Genomic DNA, 17,537 nt, shown 5'->3' on the forward strand with positions numbered 1-17,537 from the left:
GATGTAAATTGAAAGTTGTAATTTTTAAATAAATTGATTTTGATAAGAAAGAATAATAGAAATTAATATTATTTGCGAATTGCATTTGACTATTTGCGCTTAATCGAGTTTATAACTGTCGATAAATTCACATTTAAAAGATTAACTTGTATATCGATATCGATGTAAACGTGCATAAACACAGCGTTTTGTAACACTACCCGCCCAAAGCATATCCCTCGCTATCTTTCATCCTGTTGCTGCAGCAGCTTTTCTCGCTCACTAATTGCTATCAGCGCCATCTTGATTTGTGAGCGCTTCTTCACACTCTCCTCTCGCACTACGTCCGCCTGTTTGGTTAAAATTTTGACGCGTACATCACTGAAGCTTATCGCTTCCGGCATGCTCATCTCCAAAAACAGTTCCTTGCCCACATTGACCAGTATTTTGTCCATTTGTTTAACGCGCGCCTGCATAAAAATGTTGCTGCCAATGTTAACCTGTGTTTTGTAGCCGTCCGGCATGTGCTCGCCAAATGTTTGCAACGTGTTCTTTAGCTGAACATACTCCATGATCTCCTCGTTAAACTGATTGAGACACTGCTCAAGACGTTTGAGATCTTCTTTAAGCACATCATTAATAAATTCCTCGATCCGAGTAATACGCGCTTTATGTGCTTCTATTTCGTGCATTGTTTTGTTTTGTATCGCTGTTGATACTTAACAGAACAGCTGCTTAAGCAACTGTGGGCATCCAAAAAGTTAACAGCTGCAGAAATGTTGATGTCTAACTAATTGCTGCCGATGTTAAGTAGATAAATTAATAAATACTCCTAGTTAGTATCATAATAAGTATTAAAATTAACTGTATTCCCATAGGACAGCAGAAGTCGCCTTTAACTACAGTTAACAGAGCATATCAACTGATGTTGCATGTATGTTAAATGTGGCGGTGAGATAATATCGATAGTTGTGTGTGCGCGCAACATTTGAAATATGTAATCGATATGTGGAGAACCGGATTTATCCAATACAACAACCAATACATTTCAGTTACTTTATTTAAATATGAAATGTAAAAATTGATTATTGAAAATTGCGGTTGAACGACAGTTAAGCCTACTTGTGCATAATCTGGCTTTCAGCTGATTTGGACGACCCTACGGTCGACTCATGCATTCCATTTTCGCTGGTTTTTTATGTAATCAACTGATCTCTGCTCGTGCCGCTGATAGCTGTCGCGAGAGGCGAAAAAAGTCAATTGTTTGCGCACGCAATGGCAAATATAATAATTTCTCAGCGTCTTTTTGGATATTTATTTTGTCTTTGTTTTATTATTTGCAGCATTGTTGGGCGCAAATCAAAGTGGCATAAAGAAAGCCCCCGCGGGCCACAGACACAAAACCGAGCCACCGACAGACGGCAACCGAGACTCTTTCATTAGCATTTATAATGCTTACTTAACCTTTGCGCATTGCGCATTTGAACCCTGTGAAATATTTCCTGTTGTCATAAGCAAAATCTCAGTAGGCTTCGACTTCACCCTATGCGCCGGGCCCTGTGCTCAGTTGACTGATGCTTCATAACATATTCTTGTTGAGCACCGAAAAGCTACTTAACTCTTTAGTAAGTTTTTCAAATTTTATAAATTTTATTATTTATTCAATTTTGTTTTATTTTATTTTTCGTTGGCAGCACTGAGGATGCGTCTTAGTCGTTTGGGCCATCTTTTGACGGTGCCCATCAAACGACCGCCTGTGTCCAATGGTCAAGCTTTGAGCAAGGATTGTGTAAGTGGAGTTGGGTCTGGCTATGCCGGCCAGATGCAGCAGGTGCGTCGCCATGCGCCCATATGCGGACCGCCCCGCTACCCCTTATCGACGGCCAAAAAGTTTTTGCTCGGCTGGGTGCCGCTCCTTCTGATGATGGTCATACCAACCTGGGCGCTCTTCCGAATCCCACGCTGGTCGGCGATGCACAACAATCGCCCCTATGGCGACGAGGAGGAAATGGAGGAATAAGAGCAATCTGTACATCATACATCACACATCACACACCATACGCCCAAACACCCTTATAACATGCTTCAAACGGTGACTTCACACTCTGAAACTTGCAAGGCCAGCCAATTAATTGTTAATTTGTTTTAATAGTTATTTTAAATAAACATAATAAAATGTATCTATGAAATACATTTTTAGAAAATAGTTGGATATAAGGTTTAATAAGCTTATAAGAATGTTATAAATAAGAATGAAGAAATTTAAGAAATATAAATAGAAATAAAATAATAAATATGATTAAAGAAATATAAAAGGAAATAAAATAATAAATATACGAAATATATTCTATACAATTCATTTAATGCAAGAAATATAAATATAAATTTTGGAATATAAATATAACATAAATAATAAAGATATATAAATGAAAGAAATTATATATATATATATATATATAGGTATAAATATACGAAATATATTTTTCAATTAAATATAAGCATTAAAATATATATATAAAAAAATTTTTAATTCTTAAAATAAAATATAAAAAAATTAAAATATAAAATATATAAATTTACAACTTCAAATATAAGAAATATAAATACAGCAATTTAAGTATAGGCAAATAAATATATATATATATATATTTATATATGTATCTTTATATTTATATATTTTATATTTTAATTTATATATTTTATATTTTATTTTTTTTATATTTTATTTCAATAATTAAATTCAAATATTATTATAATATTAATGGAAAGGGCTGGTTGCCAAAAATTGTTTGGCATTGTTTAAATGAGGGTAGAAATCAAGAAGGTGCATATACATCTATATACATTGCCCGATTAGTCTTAAATGAAACTTAGAAAATGCTACAAAAGTGATAAATTGATAAAAAACAATAATAATATAGTATAATATATAAAATAATAAACGCTTAAAAGTTAAAAAAGTGAGTTTCATTTTGGAATTCGAATTGACTTTTAAGTCAAGCTGTCAAGTTGAGTTTCATAAGCTCAGGTCTCTCAGGCATGGATATAGATCATGTTGCATCCACCTGCATAGCTCCACAGCTATCCTTATATATGTATATATATATAATGCTGCAAGATATGTATACAAAATCCTGGGCAGCTTTAGCTTAGACCAGAGTAGCTGCAAAATAGAACATCTCATTGCCAATTAAAGCCAGTTGAAAGCCTCTTTTGGCCAATTAGCAAAGGCTACAGGCAGACAGAGAGAGAAAGAGAGAAAAAAACACCTTTTGGCCAACTGCACGTTGACTCTTTTGGAGTCAGCCAAACGTAGCCACAATGCAATGAAGCAACATTTTCCTTGTCATTTTCCATGTCGCCTGCCACAAATCAAAATCTGAAAAACCCCCAAAACGAGTGAGAAGAGAGAGAGAGAGAGGGGGAGAGAGGGTGGAAGAGAGAGAGAAACAAGAGTCAGCCGAAAGCAAAGTGCCAACTTTCATTAAAAGTATTTTTCGCTCATTGCGAATGCAAGTTGCATTCAATTGTGTTTGCTTTTTGGGTTTGTTAGCCTTAGAGCTGGCGCTGGCACTGGCTTTGACCAGCTCCCAGAGTCGCGACTCGCCTGTGTCTTGTCGAGTCCTCATGATCTACAACGACGTGACCTTCTTTGCCTTTTGCTTTGCGCGCTGCGATCGTATTTGAAAAAGTAAAAACCCAAAGGAAAGTGAATTTCTTTTAAGCAAATCAACTTGCTATGCCACGCCTCCCGCCCGCTACGCCAACAACAACAACTAAGTGCTGCAACGTTTGCCACCTTAGCTAGACGCAGATTCGCTGATTTTTCGGTGAAATTTCATGCGCCATTAAACTGGTTCTGTCATGCCCCAGCTCCTCCCAGCCCCTTGCTGTGTGCGTCTCTGCTGGCAGCAGCGTGTGAATGAGGCATGAACAGGCAGCAGGCACAAGGCAGCCTGCCCCCGATCAATGCTTGTTGCACCTTTTCGCATACTTGCCATAAACATGCTTAATTTTCATTTATGCCACAGTCTTTGCCACTTTTTCTCGGCAGGAAGCCGACGCCGTCGCCGTCTCGTGGGCGTCCCATGTGGCAGCCAGAAATGTGGCGAATGCTCTGCACTTGTTGCCGCACGTTGCGTCAGTTTAGTGTGTCAGAAGCAGCAGCAGCAACTGCCGCAGCAAGAAGAAAGTTGCACAGCTTCATGCAGCACCCATCTCTCCAGCCTCCAGCCTCCAGCCTCCAGATGCAGCTCCAGCTCCAGCTCTTAGCCTGCTATTGATGATCCGGTTTATTTTTGTGTGTTGGACAGGTTCGTTGTTCCTTTGGCGCGCATTTTACTTTCTGCGACGGCTGCTCAAATCGTTGTCCACTTTCGGTCGCAATTAATTATGCGACGGGGCGCACTGAAAATGAAAGTGCGCAACGCAAAAAATTTCCAAAAAGAAAAAAACAAAAACGCCAACAAACATGCTTGCAACCTGCCAAGTTCTTGCCCCAATGCGTGAGGTCTGCGCTTTCCTTCCCTGCGACGCCCATCATTAGCCAACGGCCGCCAAGTGAGAACATTGTCGCAAGGTCTTCATTATCATCAAACGCAATCGCCGTCAGCCGGCAACGTTGTCATCTGGCTAGGCGTCTCATAAAGACTTTTTCTTTACGATACTGCCGACCGGACCAGAGCCGACCTGGACCGGACCTGTTCCCCCTCGTTCGCTGAGTTTATGACTGAATTCGCCGGTAACCGCAGCGTTTTGTTCTGCTCACTGATTTGTTGCCTCATTTGAAAGGTTCTTCGAATCGAAGTTAAGGGACAAACGGGCAAGCAGATAAGCCTGTGCCCTGGGACCACCTATAAGACGGACACATTCCTAGTGTTGGCAATTTTTACTTCATATTTTGTGTATTGTAAAAGAAAAGACTTTTCTACATGAATTTATTGAGGGAGACGGAGAACAGGCAGAGAGTTGCACAAGGGAGAAGCTTTGCAGTGAAGACTCTTTGGAATTGGATGTGAAAGGAGAGTTACTACAGGGAGAAGATTGGGAATTGCTGTATCGATCAACGAAATATGAAGAGATGAAGAAGAAGAGACGGACAAAGGGAGATTAAAAACGAGCGGGAGAGAGAGAGAGAGAGAGGAAGTGAGAGAAAAAAAAGATAGAGAGATTCTAAAGCAGATATAAGGACAGAGACAGAAAAACAGATAGAGAAAGGAAGAGAGCTAGAGACACAGAGAGAGAGAGAGAGAGAGAGAGAGAGAGAGAGAGAGAGAGAGCTAGAGACACAGAGAGAAAGAGAGAGAGAGAGAGAGAGAGAGAGGCACAATTAGAGACAGGCAGAACAACATAAAAATAATGGAGAAGAGCGAGCGAGAGAAAAGGATATACTGAAGGAAAATGTTAGACAATATGTGTGAAAGAGAGAGAGAGAGAGTAAGGAAAAGGGGAAATATAGAGAGAGTGGAAATAGAAAAAGAGAGAGACAGGGAGAGATAGAAACAGATCTGTAGAAATAGAGCTATAGCAAGAAAGAGTGAGAGAGGGTGAGATAGAGGGAAATAGAGATGAAAGCTTAAATCAGGAAAAGATAAAGCAGAGAGAAGATATATATAGAAGAATACAGAAAATAAGAAAAATATATTATCTAGAGAAAAAAACAGAGAGAGAGAGAGAGAGGCATGGAAAGACAAAGATAGAGGTACATTGAAGAACAGAGAGACAGCGCAGTTAAAACGGAAAGAGAACGAGGGAGGGAAAGGTAGAGAGAAAGAGAGCTTCAGGAAAGAGAAAAGCATAGACGAAAAGATAAAGATAAAGAAAGATATAGAGAAAAATAAATAGCTAGATAACAGAAAATTTAAAAAAATATATTATCCAGAGAAAAAAAACAGAGAAAGAGAGAGAGAGAGAGTGGCGCAACAAACGGAATGAATTCGTCTCACGAATTCTCGCTGAAATCGTTCAGATCCATCGCCAGATCCTCCCGCTAAGCTCCACTCAACACGTCAATGGTTCAACGTCAACGTTTGTAATGCTCGTTGGCTATTGTGAGTACATTTGTCTCTATTGATTTATGTGGCCCTGGGGGCTACTGCGCCATTAGTTCATATTAAGCCAATTCGGATGTTTGGCAATAAAAATGAAGCGACAGCGAGTCAATTGTCTGGTCATTTCGTTGATTCTGGTAAATAAATAAAAGTAAAAGCCCACACACGCCCACGACTTAAGACCGAGGGCGACGACACGATCGTGTCAGCGGCCCATTTGATCTGAAATTGGAAGCTGAGCGCTGGGAACTGAGAACCGAGCATGGGGCAGGAAGCCCAAGCAGTGTAAACAATGCGATATGAAAACTGTGGCATGTTGCCTTAGCGTTCGAGTCGGACTTGGCCGATTTGGCCCCTCATAATCGTTTAGGACGAGCCGACGAACGCTCGCCAGACTTTCGGGCAAAACAGCCAATTTGGAGAGTGGCACAATATCCAGACACAAATTATATTAATGGTCTTTTGTTGTGCTCCACTGAGGCTGGCATTTTGTCTTTGCACGAATCACGTTTTAGAAATTGCATTGCACATAGTACATAGTCTATAGCCCTCCCCCTCCCCCTCCCCCTCTACCTGCCCCTCACTCGTCTCCCTTCGTTTCGAATGATCCACGTCGTCGACCCATAACTACAAATGTGCCCCACTCGAGTGGCATGGTGTGGCATGAAGTCAAGTAGAGTCACTTCACTGCCAGACTCTGCGACTGTGACTGACTCGCTCGGTACTCAGAGCGTTTTGTTTTTTGCGCAAGTTCTCAAAGTTTTAGGCAAAACTTAAGTGGCACTTACTTTTAATATGTTGCCATTGCCCTCCGCCCAAAATGGGTCTCAGAGCGACGTTGCGACGTCCAACGCGGATCGCAGACAAATCGCTGCCGAGTTACCTGAAATAATTACATGCACACAAATTAGAGCGCTGTGTCATGGAGCAGGAATCATTCTGCATTGCGATACGCTAACAAGGGGCACATCCGCTGTGCTGTTGGGAATGCAAATTTGCAGATCTTTTTGAGTGTTGCTGATTGATTTGAATACAACTTGAATCTTCAGCACTTTGCTCTTAGAGCATCAATAGATCGATGCTCGATCGATATATGAAAAGCTTCTAAATATTTGCCAACTCGTGTTGGAGTTTTAATGTTATATTCAATAGATCTCAGCGAATTCATAACTCATCTCTATATAATAAGATACCATTGCTATTAAGGCTGCAACAAGTGAATAGCTGATCAGCTGGAAAAATTACATTTTTTTTTATATTTTATTTTATTTACATTACATTTTTTTTTATATTTTATTTTATTTTTTTTTTTATTTTTTTTTTATTTTTGTTCAAGTTCAAAAGCATTTATTTATAGTTTCCATGCATAAATTCTGTTGGTTAGCTTAGCTCTGATTATTGCAAAAATATATTCAAATAGCTCAGCTGATTTCGGGCGTATGCCTTATGAGACAATGAGATAAAAATAAAAAAAAAGCATTTTATTTTATTAAAGAAAAACATTCTTTCTTGATAGACAGTCAATAGTTGTCTATTGGCTGTCTATCAAGTTAGCTTAAAATAGGTTTATATTTGAGAAAAATATTAAGATTTTATGTATATGAATACTTGATATTTAAGACTCACATTGCTTAACATATGATCTTGTAAATAAAATCATAGAATACTTCTGCAAATATATAAAGATAGGCAAAAAAATTTATAATTTAAAAATCTATATAATATTTGGTTTATAATAATATAAATAAAAAAAATATATATTTATATAAAAATATAATTTTATAATAAATTCATAACCCCAAAGTGCATTAACACTTCCATAAGTCAAGTAAAATTTTTGCAACTTCAACTAGCTATTTATTTCCATCAGAAGCTCCGAGTGTTTCTGATTACGTTCTGCTTTCACTGGTCATGGCAGATCATCGAAAGAGATCGTCTTCTGCCACAGCCATATCTATGTCTATGTCAAGTGTCTATCTCTCCCTCTCTGTCTGCCTGTCGCTGTCACGTACACTTGAACACGCCTCCTTTCCGCGAATGGCACGATACATTTAAGCCGCTAAAGAATGATACCAAGCAAATAATGTGCGTATTCCAATTGTTGTCGCTGATTTCCGTAATGAAAATAGAAAATTACAATGAAATTTCATAGATGACATTCTTTTTGGCAAACGTACATTTTGGGCTGCTACCTTAACTGGGTTAGCTGCCTTGCTATTTGGCACTTGGGTTCAATGTGCGCCAATTGGGCTGCGACTCCGACTCTGCTCTCGGATCATGGGTGGCCTGCGCCGAAAAGTGGAGTAAGCTAAGATTTTATTTATGAGCGGAACTTCTTTTGTCATTGACTGCAACTTCCAGGCAAATTAGTTACATTTACTTAGTAATTAGGAATTATTCTAGACTTTCTCATGCTCCCCAAACGTTCATTAGGCTGGGAAAAAAATTCTCACAATCAAAAAAATAAAAAAAAATAATAAATGAGGAAAAAATTGATTACCAGATTAAGTACGAGAACACGTACGATAATCATAACTTTGCTTACCCTTTTTCACACTTCCTCTATACACACACACACACACACACACAGAGACACACTTACATACGCATCCATTTAAAGTGCCTTCCACTCAATCTCTCAGATCTCAAACGCTTAATTGCATCACGTTTTTAGACCAAGTCAGACTCGAAACATGCCCACAGAATTATTACACAATTGTATTCGTATGCAGCTATGCGCGAAGATCTCAAAGACACAGCAATAGCAGCTGCAGCGTGTATACGACTAGCAGATACCCTGTATTAAGTATTGCTTTTGTATTCAAGAAGTACTTCCTCTGCTGCCGAGCAGCTAGACACCTAGTCGACTCCTTTTACTGTGCAAATATAATTATTTCATAATCGATATATATCGATAAGACATAAAAGATATCGATAAGCACATAACTTAACTTACTCTTATGCAGCTAGAAGAACAAACTAGGCTAGCTAAGCCAAGCTTCTCAGCTGGAAAGCTAAACTCCTCCTGCCTCACCCTCCCAATCAATCTACCCTCTTTCAACTTATGTTCAATAAGTACAGAGTATCGTAACAAAACAAAAAAAGAGGTGAATCAGAAGTAAAGCGCATTGGCTGCAATGATTTCCACACGTGAGCTGAGCCTCGCTCGCTGAACGACGCATGGACAAACTGACGGAATGTCTGACTGAAGCACTGCAACAAGAGGAGCTTATGGTTGAGCCAAGAGGCTTTAGACTCTTCTTCAACATAACAAAAATCTGATGTTCAATAACTGATAACTGATGCAACTGATACAATTTAAGCTCAGCTAGTGCAGCTAACGTAGATTGATTTTACTAAATCTATATCTCATTCTCTAGAAGTTCCCTTTTTTTTATTACTACTTTTTACTAGAGTTACTAAGTCTATATTGATCCTAATTATGCTTCCACTCCTGCTACTACTTTTTTCATTTTGCATAGTAGTAGTAGCTTCTACTTATGCTGCCTCTACTACTACTTCTACTACTACTTTTACTACTAATTCTACTACTACCTTTACTAATACTTCTACTACTACTTTTACTACTACTTCTACTACTACTTCTACTACTACTTCTACTACTACTTCTACTACTACTTCTACTACTACTTCTACTACTACTTCTACTACTACTTCTACTACTACTTCTACTACTACTTCTACTACTACTTCTACTACTACTTCTACTACTACTTCTACTACTACTTCTACTACTACTTCTACTACTACTTCTACTACTACTTCTACTACTACTTCTACTACTACTTCTACTACTACTTCTACTACTACTTCTACTACTACTTCTACTACTACTTCTACTACTACTTCTACTACTACTTCTACTACTACTTCTACTACTACTTCTACTACTACTTCTACTACTACTTCTACTACTACTTCTACTACTACTTCTACTACTACTTCTACTACTACTTCTACTACTACTTCTACTACTACTTCTACTACTACTTTTACTACTACTTCTACTACTACTTCTACTACTACTTCTACTACTACTTCTACTAATACTTCTACTACTACTCCTTATTCTGCACATAATACTACTTCTAATACGTTAAGATTGTCTTCCACATCGGCTAATTTTCGAAAGCTTCGAAGCTCTTAGCCCTGCAGAGGACAGCCACAAATTCCAACTTTGGCTCTTGGCATTTGCTGCCTGCGGATTGATGCAATTTTCGGTTGCAAGTGTCAGGCGCAGCGAAGCGTTGCATCTGCTCTAAGTGGCAATGTACGCAATGTCTCTAGCTCTAACTCTGACCAAATTTGGGCTTCGGATGGCTCGGCTTACGATTTGACACAGAAACGGCTAAAGATTTGCCAACTCCAATTTGGAGCTCATTTGTTGTAGAATAAAACAAAATGTTGCATTTAGTTGAAGCCCAAAACGGATGCGCATTTCCGTTGCGCCGACGTTGCATGACAACAGCATACAATATGCCACGCCTCCAATTGACCGGGCAAAGTCGAAATGCCCAACAGCCAAACTGCGACTGTGCCAGCGGCAGCCACCCGCGCGACAAACTGTAATTGACCAAAAATGCAACGCTTCGCTGAGCCGCAGAACAACAGCAATTCCAGAATCATGCTAAGCTCCAGCTATATGCGATAGACGACTTCTGAATTGTCTAGCTGGAAAATGGAAAATACATGGGGGAAACTCTTAATTTGTATGGATACTCACGGACTTGAAAAAGGGTTAAACAAAACTTCATTTGTGGAGCAGAAACAAATTTTGCCAGATTTGGAAATTCAAGCAACTCTTAAGAATAATAATAATAAAAAAAATAATAATAATAAAAATAATAATAATAATTATAATAATAATAATAATAATAATAATAATAATAATAATAATAATAATAATAATAATCATAATAATAATATTAATAATAATAATAATAATAATAATAATAATAATAATAATAACAATAATAATAATAATACTAGATTTGCATATATATTAGAAAAATATATAAATAAAAAAAAATATATTTATAAATATATTTTTTTATAGTCATAGAAAAGTTCATTGAACTTAATCAATATTCCCATATACCCTTTATAGCAACTATAGGGTAGCCCAGCCCATTCATAGTTTGGCTCATTTATTTCGTGTTTCTGTTATATGCAATTGTTGTTTGTTGTTGTTGTTGTTGTTTTTTGTCGACTTTGGCTGGTTGGGATTTACGAGCTTGTGTGCACAATGATTCATTCAAGTCAAGTTTTTGGACAAAGAACAAAGGCGTCTAACGTATTTGCCATGGCTGGTGGGTTGAAGTTCGACTGGCTGAGCTCGCCTCCAATTGAGCGCCAAGCAATTTGGCTTATTTCGGCTGTGCCGATTGCAGCTCAATATTCATTAATTAATTCGTTCTGCGATTTGTGCGTCTTATCGAGATGTAACGATTAAAGAGCCAAGCCGATGCCGCTGTTGATGTCATAGCCATGTCCATAAGCCAGCCGGCTGCACCTAGTTGAGGACACACTTTTATGGCCAATCTGGTTGGCTGATTACGTGGGCCGCCAGACACGCCAGTCAGCCAAGCTGGCCAACTGCAGTTGCGGCCAATTAATATTAATAAAAGAAAATAAAAGATGAAGAGGAAAAAACAATATGCGTATGGCTGTAATTTTATGAGCGACAAAATATAAAAGAAAACAGTCGTTAAATGTTGCGCAGGCCAAGCAGATGCTGTAATAATATTGTATGCAAATCTTTCAGCTACTGCAACGGGCAACATATAAAGTTTCAATTTACGGCTCATATATCATAAGTTTCGGTCAGCGAGCGGGTGTACTTATGGCTTATTAAATCGTAAAAAACTGTCAGATCCTCTGAGGACCTTGGGGCCAGGTGCAATTTAATAACTGATTGAACCGTGCGAAAAGAAAAAAACCAATTATGCAATGGTGCCTCAGATTGGAAGGAGTCTTCAAATTCTAGTTGCAACATTAAAACTAATCGTAAGTAGAGCTTAAACTGGCTTTTTATTGGTCTTATATCACAGTTGAAGCAAGTAGAACGTCAAGGCACCCATTAGTCGCAGATGTAATTACCGCACATTTCATGGCTCAGCGGAGAGTATTTCCGCTAAGCATCTAATGTTGACCAAGTTTATGACCCCGCTTGAAGCTGGGCTTCCAATATGTTGGCGCAATTCAACACGACTTGACCTTAACATAATTGCTTTAAATTGCACCTGAAGTTCACCTGGTAGGCATGTGAAATTTGTGTTTTTGCCAAAATAAGAAAAAAAAAACAAAAACAAAAGAAAAACATAAAAAAAACTCATATGCCAATAAGAAGACCAAAAATACACTCTTATCAGCAGCAAACACAACGAAAAACCGGAATCAAAATAAAAACACAGAGAGCATAAAATGTTAATGGAAGAGCGGCCGCTTAACAGGCGCTCTCTATTGCGCTGTTATGTTAAAAGACCAGAAGAGTTCAACTGTTAACTCAGCACGCGCTGCTACACGCAATATAGTTTTCCAACTATGCAGTGTAACAATGGCTATATGAAAAAATCCCCATCAAAATTATTTTAAAGTCAGTCAATAGTGCATATAATACGTTTTGAGAAACCATACATGAAGACATTTAAATATAATTAACATACAAGCCTAATCAATATAATAACAGCTAAATTCAGCGGGAAAATAGCGCAGTTGCCAGCACTGTCGTTAAGCCGACTCATGTTACGTTTACAGACGCCAGTTTCTTACACAGCTTAACAGCTGTTATTTCGTATTTGGCTTCCATGGCGATCGGACGTGTGTGCGCGCTTCTTGTTAAGCACGAAACCGAATAAATCGTAAAAGCAGAATCGAATCAGACCGGTTGATAAAGTGTGTGAGAATTATCTAAGCGCAAATGCAGTTAACATTTTTGACGTCAAGGCACAGCAATAACAAATAAATATAAAATATAACAAAAAAAACAAGAGCCACACAAATCTAATTTGATTTGTGTTCTAATCAAAGCGCGCGCGTGATTTTGTTTAGCACAGGGCAAAGAGTGAACGAAACTCTCGAACCGCTACCGCACAGCAAGTGTTAAATGCAAGCGGCAAAGGCGCGCAGCAGAGGATAGAACGAAAGGAAAAAAAGTGGATGAAGAGGAAGACCGCGCAAGCCAATAGCAAATAACGGCAAAAAGCGACAAGTGCACAAAACGTGACGGCCGAAAAAAAGAAGCAAAGCAAAAAAAAAAAATTAAATAGAAAAAAGAATTCCCTCCTTAGTGTGTGTGTTTGTTCAACAATTATTTTTGTGCTACATGTTTTGTATTTCATGTTAGAATTAAGAGCAAATAAATGTGTAAATGTGTGTGCCTGACTAAATAAATAACCGACTACAACAACAAACAACAAAAGTGCCAGTAATAACAGCAACAGCAAATTGTTTAAATTTCAAGTTGAATTACAAAATTTATCAATTTTTTATATGTTGAGACGTGCGGCTGCAGTTTATTGGTTTGTTGCCTGAAAAACAACACCAAAAAAAATCCACAACAACATCAGCAACAGCAATAGATATAAAAGCAGAAGGAGCCTCAACAACAATGACGGAACTCCAATTGGACAACAGCCTGACAGGCGACGTTGATGACGCCGATGCTTCTGTCGTCAAGGCCACAACAACATCTGCACCGACAGTAACAACAACGCCCAAGGCCACGACAAAGCGTCGTCAATTTGCCGAAGGAGAGGCCGAAGAGGGTTTTCTCTCCACCTCGCCGGACAGCGCCAACGGGGATGCACACGCACACACACGCACGCACCACACACACACACACGTGCAGCCACGCGAACTGCAGCAGAGCAACGGCAATGGCAACGGCCTGACCGAACCTCTCACTGCCCGCCAGCTACTACTGCAGGCGTTCCATCAGTGCAACTGCACTGACCAATGCGTATCCCTGAACAACATTTTGGACTGCTTCAAGGCGCCCGTATCCGAGGATCAGGCCTGGGCGCTAATCTATCAGTTCGTTTCGCTTTATTTGAAGGTGGCCGGCCAGGCGCTGCACTGCAGCAGCGATGACTACGAAGCACATCTGCCTACACGATTCGAACTCTATTTGCATCGCGACGGCAGCGTCCACTTTTCCGGGCAGGAGCAGAAAGAACCACTAAAACAGTCGCCGGCTGAGCTGCAGCACGATGACAGCGCCAGCAGCAGTGGCGACAGCAGCGTCGTCATGGACCGAGGTGAGTTTCAATGATAATTCATTATATTGTTTATATATAAACATATGTATGTGTGTTTGTTTGTATGTAATTACTTATCTAATTTGAGCTAATATTTAGCTTGAAAGTCGCTAAAATCGACCAAATCTTCTTACGACTTTCAAGAGTTTTCGATTAGGCATTCGGGAAAGACCCAAAAGAAATGAAACTCTTTTTGACTTCTGTTTTACTTGATTTAAACAGACATATATTCAATTGTATTTAAGTAAACTTGAGATTAAGATTAGTGAATAAATTATCAGACAGTACTACGTATATGAAAATGCTTAAGAGGCTTAGATAAGTAAAGACAGGAATGCAGATGCATATTCCTAAGAAAAGTTTCTGTATTAAAATGTCAATATTTGCAATAGTTTTTATATTGTTTGTATATGGTTTTTCATATTGTTTAGATATGTAGTTCATATAGTTTAAATAGTTCGTGTAGAGTACATAGCTTATATAGTTTAGCTAGTTCTAATAGTTGATATAGTTCATACAGTTCATCTAGTTCATATAGTTTATAAATAGAAACTACTATATATACTTTATATAGTTCATCTAGTTAATATATTCAGCTAGTATTAGTATTGTATATGAGTTAACTATCTACATATAATATACAAAATCTTTGTGGGAGACTTAACTTTAATTGTGATTTACGGAGCATCCGACAACCAACTCAAGTTCAAGCTTAAAAAGCATTGTCCGAATTTATTTGTCAAATCATTTTCCTTAACAAATTTATAATTGTTACAAAATGACGTTAATCTCAAGGTTCTTAGCCCAACAAACATTTTTCCAGGCAGTTTTTATTTCGCTTCCAACTTATTGTAATGCGGAAATATTATAAGCTACAATTACAACATAATTTCTATAGGTAATACCTCATATTAGGCCCATAACTTCCTCTTGCTATGCTTCAAAGTCAAGTTAATTGCCTTTGGCGTTCGTCAATCAATTAGCCCAGTATAAAAGCAGTTATAGGCCATATAAGCAAAACTTAAGTTGCTTTTGATAGACTTTTTTGATCAACATTTAAATGCAGCTGATATTAAAGTTGTGCCTCGACTCTGCTATTCAAAATGAGTCAAAGAGCGATTCACAGTTGTGTGTGCTCATAGACCCACCCGTGAGAAGAGCACACCCAGAAGAATGCCAAATCGAACGGGAAGATCTTAGCCTACACACACACACGCACGAACTTTCCAATTAACACAGCTTATCTAAAAGCCCATAGATTATAGCAACCTGTATTTTGACAGCTCTGGCAATGATTAAACAATTAGCAGTTGTGGATGCCACAATGTGGCAGTCCCAGAGCCAGACACGTTCTGAGCTCCGACACACAACGAAATAAAGCTACAAAAACAAAAAGATCTCAAGATCTCGCCATTGAGCGACCCTCATCAATTACAAAAACAACAGCATCAAATCTACTCAAGAAACTTGAGAGATGAAAGAAAGTGAAAAATAGAGTTGCCCAGACTAGAAAATATGCTATGTGCAATATGTACACTGAAAAAAATTATGAGTGAGCATTATGAATAAAGAAATAGATAATTTTTACATTTTCATAAGAATTTGATATAATTTAAATTTTCTACATTTTTATTAATCAGTTTATATGTCATAAAGCTTTGTTCATTAAAATAGTAGTGCGACTTGTCACTCAATGTTGAACTAAAAAAGTTACAGATAAGCAGAATAATTTTAAAAGTTATTGAAATTAATATTATTTATAATTATATTTTTTATTAATTTAGATATTTATTGTTACGAAAGTACCGTTTTCTTTGATTTAAATTTAGTGTAGTGCAGCACTACTATTTTTATGAACGGTATTTTTAGTAAATATTCTTTATTTTAAATTTATTTTTAATTAATCTTTCTTTGCTTAAAGAAAAAGCTAAGTTTTAGTTAGTTAATTCTTGTTTTTCTGTCCTGGTATGACAGTGGGTATACGGTATATTGTATCTGGCATATTGTGGGCTCTCCCTCAATGGGAGTCACAGTTTACACTTTCCCAAGACACGAGACACACGCAATCAGAGAAAAACCTCAATCAAAGCTGCTTCGGTGCATAACTTAAAGCGCAGGTCATCAGAGTTGTATTCGTTTGGTTGTGTGTGGGTTGTTTGTTTGGAAAGTGGACGATGGCGATGCCAATGCTGAGATGAATTGCTTGGCTTGCCTTGGCTGGGGCACACGGAAACGCACATCAACCTGGGGACTGTCCAAGAAAGAAAGAAGTTAACTGTCGCTTATTAAGTGAAAATGAAAGCGTTTGCCGAAAAACCACTCGACAAGACCCTCTCAACCGGTTTTCCCGAAGCTACCCATCTAACCAGCCAGCCAGCCAGTCAGCTAACAAGCTAAACAACTCATTTTCATAGTTCAAAGCTGGCAAAGTCTTGTGTGCTTTCTGTTTGCACAGCGGTTCTTCTTCCGTGACCTATAACATCTGGTTGTGGTTGAAATTCCCTCAAACAAAAAGCACAAATGAGTTTGTGAAAGAGGCATGAGTTATACATAATAGTAGTAGATGATTACGCTCAGGGGCACAATAGTATTTTGGGTGCTGACAAGAACTGGTGTGCGTGGGGCAGAAAGATTTTGAAACCAAAAAAAAAAAACATTTATTTCTAGTTTACAAAATAGAATAATACAAATTTTCTATGTATTGAAAGTATTTTTCATATTTGCTAAACTAATTCTATTGAAATTCTAGAACTATTTTTTACTGAAATGTGAGATTAAATATATATTTTTTTATATAGGATTACAACATAATTTATAAATTATTATAATACATATTTTCTATATAATTTAAGTAATTTTATGGTTCACTAAAAATGCTATTAAAATATAAATCTATATAAGAAGTGACAGTATTAACTAGATATATATACTATATATATACTATAAGCTCTAATATATTTAAAAATATTCTCTTCAGACTTAAAAGGGTTTTAAGTAATATAAAGAAATATGATTAAAAAACCTGAAGAGCTAAAGTATATGATTTAAATGAATTTCTAGTTTAAAGGCAAATGCTTAAGCTTATTGAGAAATATATAATTTAGTTACATTTATATATATTTTCTATAATATATTTAAATTTATTTATTTTATTTCCTTAACTGTAAATAGTTTTATCTGAGATTTAAGCAATCTCTTCTATTGTATAAGCCATAGAACGAGTGTTTAT

The 17,537-nt window shown here is 37.6% G+C and overlaps 3 protein-coding genes across 8 annotated transcripts in view; 2 read left to right on the forward strand and 1 right to left on the reverse strand.

Moving 5' to 3' along the window:
• Nucleotides 1–73: 73 nt before the first annotated feature.
• LOC111601160 (protein UXT) lies at nucleotides 74–715 on the reverse strand. The gene has a single exon (XM_023317640.2). The coding sequence runs from the start codon at nucleotides 669–671 to the stop codon at nucleotides 222–224; it is 450 nt and encodes a 149-aa protein (XP_023173408.1). The 5' UTR covers nucleotides 672–715; the 3' UTR covers nucleotides 74–221.
• An 817-nt stretch (nucleotides 716–1,532) lies between these two features.
• On the forward strand, nucleotides 1,533–2,123 carry LOC115483207. Its single transcript, XM_030224471.1, has 2 exons — nucleotides 1,533–1,604; nucleotides 1,674–2,123. Exon 2 carries the CDS (start codon nucleotides 1,682–1,684, stop codon nucleotides 1,997–1,999), a length of 318 nt encoding a protein of 105 aa, XP_030080331.1. The 5' UTR covers nucleotides 1,533–1,604; nucleotides 1,674–1,681; the 3' UTR covers nucleotides 2,000–2,123.
• Nucleotides 2,124–13,480: 11,357 nt separating this feature from the next.
• LOC111601132 (protein spire) overlaps nucleotides 13,481–17,537 on the forward strand; it is a 51,951-nt gene continuing 47,894 nt past the window's right edge. For all 6 annotated transcript variants that reach the window (XM_023317592.2, XM_023317593.2, XM_023317596.2 and 3 more), the window contains exon 1: nucleotides 13,481–14,308. In XM_023317592.2, coding sequence (XP_023173360.2) covers nucleotides 13,660–14,308 — 649 coding nt within the window. In that variant the 5' untranslated portion in view covers nucleotides 13,481–13,659. The remainder of the gene's footprint in view (nucleotides 14,309–17,537) is intronic.

The sequence above is a fragment of the Drosophila hydei genome, unplaced genomic scaffold (assembly GCF_003285905.1).
Source record: "Drosophila hydei strain 15085-1641.00,03,60 unplaced genomic scaffold, DhydRS2 tig00008114-arrow-pilon, whole genome shotgun sequence".
Taxonomy (NCBI): Eukaryota; Metazoa; Arthropoda; class Insecta; order Diptera; family Drosophilidae; genus Drosophila; species Drosophila hydei.

Coding starts and splice junctions, on each gene's coding strand:
- LOC111601160 (XM_023317640.2), bottom strand. CDS start 671: ATGCACGAAATAGAAGCACATAAAGCGCGTATTACTCGGATCGAGGAA.
- LOC115483207 (XM_030224471.1), top strand. CDS start 1,682: ATGCGTCTTAGTCGTTTGGGCCATCTTTTGACGGTGCCCATCAAACGA.